Source organism: Vulpes lagopus, chromosome 4, assembly GCF_018345385.1.
Source record: "Vulpes lagopus strain Blue_001 chromosome 4, ASM1834538v1, whole genome shotgun sequence".
NCBI classification, from domain to species: Eukaryota; Metazoa; Chordata; class Mammalia; order Carnivora; family Canidae; genus Vulpes; species Vulpes lagopus.
The window spans coordinates 107498070-107505374 of NC_054827.1; the positions used below are offsets into that span (position 1 = coordinate 107498070).

Consider the following 7305-nt stretch of genomic DNA (forward strand, 5'->3'; position numbering starts at 1 on the left):
TTAAGTACTGTACCAACAATGAAAAACAGAATGGTTGCATAAGTACAGAGTAGTGTTAAGTATGTCAGTTGTTTACTCTTGTGATTGTGTGGCTGACCAGAAGCTGGGGCTCTCAGCTCATGGCCAGCATCACGAGAGAGAATTGTACGATGTGTTGTTAGTCCAGGAAAAGATTAAATTCGACATTCAAAGTACGTTTTTTACTGAATGCCTATTGCTTTCGCAACATTATAAAGTCGAAAAATCATAAGTCAAGCCATCTTAAGTCAGGCACCATCTGTATAGGTAAAATTTGGGGCAGGAGGAAAAGTCTGTTTAATATCCTATGAAACAAGGTCACTGAGATAATTGAGAAGCAAGATTGACAGGGTGTGCATTTTACATGATCTGGTGGTAGGACAGATTGGCATCTCTCCCTCCTCCAGAAGGTAATTTGGCAGATATATCCAAAGTCTTCAAAATATTTACACCTTCTAGAAATTGTTTTCAGGAAGTCATCTGAATACAAGAAACAAAGAATTACTCAGAGATATTTATTTCAGGGTTATTCATAATGTGAACAAAATAGGAACCAATGTGAAGTAAAATGATGGACCATTTATGAGGTGGGATTTTATGTAGCGAATAATGATAATGTTCATTATGATTTAAAAATAGCATGGGGGTGTCAGCATGGCTCAGTTGGTTAAGATATAGGGTCTTTGTGAATGTAATTAAGTGAAGGATCTTGACATGAAACCATCGTGGATTTGGGGTGGGCCATGAATCCAGTGACTGGTGACCTTGTCAGTTAAGGACAGGACACGCACAGACAGGTACAGAGAGAAGAAGGCTGTGTGAACATTGAGGCAGAAACCCAGTAGGTGTGCAGCCCCGAACCAAGGACTTTCAAGAGTGGTTGGGAGTCATCAGAAGCTGGAAGAGAAGCATGGAACAGATTCTCACAGCCTCCAGAGGGAAGCAACACTGTCAGCAACTTGACTGCAGACTTGTAGCCTCAAGAGAGGCTACTGTGAGAGAATAAGTTTCTTTTTAAGCCATGGAGTTTGTGGTAATTTGTTACTGGCAGTCCTAGGAAAATAATCCACCCCTCACTTCTTTTCCTCTGCCCCTGCATGTGCATTAGGACTTCTTTTAACCTTTTTTATTTCTAAATTTTGCAGTGATCTTTCCAGTGATGAGCATGCATTTCATTTGGAATGGGAGAAGATAAACTTAAGAGGAAGGAGGGCAAGGATCTGAAAATGCAGCGTTTGGGGAAGATCAAGACCATGCAGAGTCTGGCTGAGGTGGGTCAGGGTGACTCTGTGTGTCCAAGACTGAGATGCTGGTGGCTTAACAGGATGGAAGATTGAAACCACCTGTGTCAACATGATTACCATTTACTCCAGAAAACTCTTGCCCGGGAAGATAAGACTGTAAACCTTTAAATATTTCACCATTTGCTTTGGACACTCCTGAAAACCGATTTATTTAAACAAGAGATTGCCCAGTTGGGCACATAGTCCTGTTCTTAGAAGCACTGGCTGCTCTCCTCAGCAAAAAGTCCATTTACCAAACAACCATTTACTAATAAAGACTCATTCTAAGGTTCCTGACTTGCCGTGGCTGCCAATCCTAGACTGTATTAAAAGACCTGCCTTAAGCCACTTGAGCTCAGACACCAAAACCCAATAGGTATCTGCCTCTGGTCTGCTCCTGAGAGCCTCCTAGGCTTGATTGAGGTGGAGCTGCTGCCTCTGACAGCACATAGGTAAAAAATATGGCTTTGTTTTGTGCACAGGATGTTCTGGTGGTCTTTTCTGGGTGGTCACAACGTAAAAGTCTTTGTGTGTATGTGTGTGTTCACGTGTGTGAGTGCAAAAGGAGGTGAGTGTATTTATGCACATGTGCACATAGTGGTCAGAGGTTGGGTTGCAGAGTCCAGCAATTTGTGATTGGTCCTGAATGCCAAGCTAGGGGATTTGAATTCTCTTCCATAGGCAGTGGGAGCCTTGAAGACTTGAATAGAGAGATGATGACATGCCTAGGTCAGCATTTTGGAAAGATCTGTGATTCCAGGCTCAGGAGAAGTCTCAGGACCATAGCTAAAGGTTTAGAAGATATACGCATATCTACAAGATATGCGTATATCTTCTAAACTCGGGGCATAGAGTGGACAAGATTGCCAGACAACAATGCAGTGGATGACTAGGATGAAAGCTGGCTGCTGGTTCTTTCCACTTGTCTAGCAGGAGGTAGAGCCTATGCCCTTCCCTTTGAATCTATAGCCTTGGGCCTCATTTCATGGGATCAACAGAATGCAATGGAAGTGATGGAGTATAACTTCTGAGGCTATGCCTTCAGAGATTGGCAGCTCTGACTTCCTCTTTGGAATGTTTCCTTTTGAACCAGACTGTAAGAAGTTTGATACCCTTGAGAACACCGTGTTGGAAGGAAGCCCATACTCACCATGTAAAAAGAGAGAGGCCATGTGGAAGAAAGCATGGAGGCACAACAAAAAGAAGTGAAGCTTTCTTGAAAATTCTATTCCAGTTCAGCCACTAGCTGAATGCAGCTAAGTGAATGACCCAGTTGATGCCACTTGCAACAGAAAAGCCACCAGCTGATCCCTCTCTGGATTCCTGTCTCACAGGAATAGACAACCCAGAGAAACAGCTAATGTTTCTCGAATATTTAGTGCATGTCAAGGATAGTGGCAGGCTGTATTGTTAGGATGTCAGTTATCCATGATTCGTTTTACAAATTCTTGTTATTTTAGCCACTTAGATTTTAATATTCGTGATTCTCATTAGCTATTTACCTGAAAATATACCTATTACATATGTAACTTTTCTTTTTATTCATAAGTAATTGCTGAATCAGAAATATTTTCTTGGCGTGGGAGGAGGCTGCAAGGGCTGATGAGATTGCCAAGGCTCAGGCCACCTGGCCTGGAGGTGACATGATCTTCAGAAAGATCATACGCAAGGAAATCCCAGCCAAAATCATTTTTGAGGATGACCAGTGTCTTGCTTTCCATGACATTTCCCCTCAAGCACCAACTCATTTTCTGGTGATACCCAAGAAACATATTTCCCAGATTTCTGTAGCGGAAGATGATGATGAAAGTCTTCTTGGGCATTTAATGATTGTTGGCAAGAAATGTGCTGCTGATCTGAGCCTGAAGAATTATTATCGAATGGTGGTGAATGAAGGTTCAGATGGGGGACAGTCTGACTATCATGTTCATCTCCATGTCCTTGGAGGCCGGCAGATGAATTGGCCTCCTGGTTAAGCATGTTTTAGGGATAATTTTCCCTTCTCTAGGCAATGGTCAATATTTTTAAGTTCCAGTATGTTAAACAGTATACTTACTTTTGCCTGTGTATGGATAGATTGAGGAAGTAGTTTTTAAAACCCATACATAATAAAAGACAATGTTGCATGGTTAAAAAAAAAAGAAATATTTTCTCAATATATATTAAAGTCAAATAAGATGTAAGTCAAGAAGAATCCAACTTTGTGTCCTGAATTAGTCACATATGCTATCTTTCTTTTTCTTTCTTTCTTTTTTTTCCTTAATATTTCATTTATTAGGAGAGAGATCAAGAGCACAAGTGAGAGGGAGGGGCAGGGGGAGAGGGAGCAGCAGACTCCCCACTGATCAGGGAGCCTGATGCAGGGCTTGATCCCAGGACCCTGAGATCATCACCTGAGTTGAAATCAAGAGTTGGACAGCCAAACTACTGAGCCACCCAGGTGTCCCATAGGCTACCTTACACAATAAAACTTTGGTGGAAAAAAAGTAGAGTGCTAGGCCTCCCCTCAGTCATCCTAGAGGTGGGCGTTGTTACCTCTGTTGTACAAAGTGGGGCACAGACATGAGGGATGGAACTAAAGAGAATGCAGATATGGGTGAAGGAGAGTCAGGTCAGGAAACTGAGATGGAACAGCAGAGAGGTCAGACGGTGTGGAGAAACCAGGTGGCCCTGCCCTTGGTCTGGGCCTCCTTGATAGGATTTGGTATTCAGAGAGGGATGCTAACTTGGATTTGGGCTGACTCTTGACTGGAAGTGTGTGTCTTGCCTCTTTCCTCAGACTCCCCAACCAAAGTACATCCAGGTTAACCTACCTCCCATACTCCCCATTAACATTTCCAGGTAAAACCTGGAATTGGGGTGAAGCCTTACTGTTAATTTTCTTTTAAAAGGGAGAAATGGGTAGCAGAGAGAGAGAGGCTGGTCCTAATCCATTAAATTGATTGGTTCAAAATATTTGCCTCCTTGGATTTCAGTAGCCTGGAGAAATCTACTCCTTAATGAGGTATTTCACCAACTATAAATTAATATGCAAATCTATGCAAATAATGTGCAACTCTTTCTGAGCCTCTTAGACAGGTTTTTGTTTCCGACAGAATTACTTCACCACATCATTTCAATTGGGTAGAAAAAACCCTTTGCAAATGGGATTTTCATATTAGCAGGAGCTGCCGTGGATTAAGTATCTGGCATTTGATGCATCTATTTATAACTCTCCAACACAGAACTGGGCAAACTCCAGACGGCATCTTGGAGTGGGATGCCAAGTTTGCCTACAAAGCTCAGGAATATAAAAGCCATCACCTTAAGTAACGCTCTGTCTCTACCATTAGGCTGAAACATTTCACTGTAAGAGCTGGGTTCAAATGCTAAGCTATCAACACCAGATTCTTTAATTTCAATTGTAGGAAATGTATGAGGTATGTGATGTTGTTAACACCATGTTTATTTTTTCTGATGTGGAAATAATTACCGACAGGCAGATAAGAATGGAAGTTAAGTGTGCATGTTCTGGGGCCGGGGCCTGGGTTTGAGCTGAGATCCACCACTTCCCAACCAGCAGAATGGGGCTTTTTACTTCTTGTGTCTCATTTTCCCCATCTGTAACTCTCAGGGCTAAGATGAGAGTTCATGGGCAACAGATGATGCCTGGCACTAAGGAACTACCCAGTAAAGGTTAGCAAGTGCCCAGTAAATAATGGAGATTTTAATGGGAGGGAATTTCTTGATCCGTCTGAACTACTGAAGTAGGAGCATGAGAAGATAATCAAAATCTGGTCATTGTTTTCAGCCTGTTTTATAAGGGTGACACCTGACCCTATGCAGATTCAAAGCATGTTGAAGAATGGAGAATGAGAATAAGGCAAGATGTAAAGGAGAGCATCTCATTTTTGGAAGGCAAGCGTTTTTTTTTTTTTTTAATATTTTATTGAGATTTGATTGACATATAACTTTAAGATGTAAAACATGTTGATCTGGTACATTTCTACATTGCCATATGGTTATTGCCTTAGGGTTAGTGACCACCTCTATCACGTGACATAATTATAATTTCTTTTAAAACATTTTTATTTATTTATTCATGAGAGACACAGAGAGAGAGGCAGAGACACAGGCAGAGGGAGAAGCAGGCTCCATGCAGGGAGCCTGATGCGGGACTCGATTCCAGAACTCCAGGATCACAACCTGGGCAGGCACCAAATCACTGAGCCACCCAGGCGTCCCCAGCATTTCCTTTTTGTAGTGGGAACAATTCAGATCTAGTGTCTCATCAGCTTTGAAGTCTATAGCACAGTATTGTGGCTTATGATCACTATGCTCAGAAGGCAAGCACTCTTTTTTTTTTTCTTTAAAGATTTTATTCATCTATTCATGAGAGACACACAGAGAGAGAGGCAGAGACACAGGCAGAGGGAGAAGCAGGCTCCCTGTAGGGAGCCTGATGTGGGACTTGATCCCGGGTCTCTGGCCCTGGGCTGAAGGTGGTGCTAAACTACTGGGCCACCACGGCTGCCCGGCAGCACTTTTCTTAAAAAAATGTTTACTCCAACTGTTCCCCCCAAATTTTAAACTTCGTTATAAAATTTACTCATATTCACAAAAGTTGAGCATATTATAATGAACCTCACATACTTATCACCAAAATCCAGTTACAGACATTTCACCACACTTCATATTCTACTGTTTTTTCTTTCTTCTCCAATATTTTATGTTTTTAAAGATTTTATTTTTCAGTAATCTCTATGCCCAACGTGGGACTTGAACTCACAATCCCGAGATCAAGAGTTGCCTGCTCCTCTGACTGAACCAGCCAGGCATCCCTCTGCTCTAGTGTTTTCAAGCAAATCTCTGCCATCAAGTCATTTCATTCCTAAGTGTTTACAAATGTATCTCTATAAAATACATTTTCTTATGTAACATAGTATTTTTATTACCCTGCCTGTTTTAGTTTTTTATGACTGCTGTCACGAATGACCACAAACTTACCGGCTTAAGACAACACATATTCATTATCTTGCAGTTTTGAGGGTTAGGAGTCCAAGTCTTCCTGGACTAAAATCAAGATGTTGACAGGCCTGTGTTCCTTTCTGGAGGCTCTAGGGATGAATCCATCTCCTTGCCTTTTTTGGCTTCTAGAGACTTCTGAGTTCCTTGGTTTGTAGCCCTGTTTCCTCTGTCTTCAAAACCAGCTCCAGTGGTTTGCAGCCTTAGCCTTCTATCTTCCTCTTCCTCTTTTTTTTTTTTTTAAAAGATTTTATTTATTTATTCATGAGACACACACACACACACACACACACACACACAACACACACACACACAGAGGCAGAGACACAGGCAGAGGGAGAAGCAGGCTTCATGCAGGGAGCCTGACGTGGGACTCGATCCCAGGTCTCCAGGATCACGCCCTGGGCTGAAGGCAGCGCTAAACCGCTGAGCCACCGGGGCTGCCCGCTTTTCTTCTTTTCTTTTTTCATTTTTATTTATTTATGATAGTCACAGAGAGAGAGAGAGAGAGGCAGAGACATAGGCAGAGGGAGAAGCAGGCCCCATGCACCGGGAGCACGATGTGGGATTCGATCCCGAGTCTCCAGGATCGCGCCCTGGGCCAAAGGCAAGCGCCAAACCACTGCGCCACCCAGGGATCCCTCTTTCTTTTCTTTTCTTTTTTTTTTTTTAAGAGATCTTATTTATTTATTCATGAGAGACACACAGAGAGAGGCAGAGACATAGGCACAGGGAGAAGAAGCAGGCTCCTTGCAGGGAGCCCGAAGCGGGACTCGGTCCCAGGACCCTGGGATCAGGACCTGAGCCAATGGCAGATGCTCAACCACTGAGCCACCCAGGCTCCCCTCCTTCTTCCTCTTAAGGACTTTTGTGATTACAGTGGATTCACGGATATAATCTGGGATAACCTCCTCGTTTTAAAGTCGGGTGACTAGCATTTGCAATTTTAATTTCCTTTTGCCATGTAACAACATAACATACTCACAGGTTCCTGGGACAA

General features: G+C 42.7%; 1 protein-coding gene across 1 annotated transcript; it reads left to right on the top strand.

Annotated features, from left to right (window-relative positions):
* Window positions 1-1199: 1199 nt before the first annotated feature.
* On the top strand, window positions 1200-3384 carry LOC121488845 (histidine triad nucleotide-binding protein 1-like). Its single transcript, XM_041751125.1, has 2 exons — window positions 1200-1289; window positions 2888-3384. Exons 1-2 carry the CDS (start codon window positions 1200-1202, stop codon window positions 3275-3277), a joined length of 480 nt encoding a protein of 159 aa, XP_041607059.1. The 3' UTR covers window positions 3278-3384.
* The last annotated feature ends 3921 nt before the right edge of the window (window positions 3385-7305 follow it).

Excerpts from the sequence above, each read along its gene's own strand:
- LOC121488845 (XM_041751125.1), top strand. The coding sequence starts at position 1,200 with ATGGGAGAAGATAAACTTAAGAGGAAGGAGGGCAAGGATCTGAAAATG. Across the intron at positions 1,290-2,887 it reads CCATGCAGAGTCTGGCTGAG|GAGGCTGCAAGGGCTGATGA; the intron begins GTGGGTCAGGGT and ends TTGGCGTGGGAG.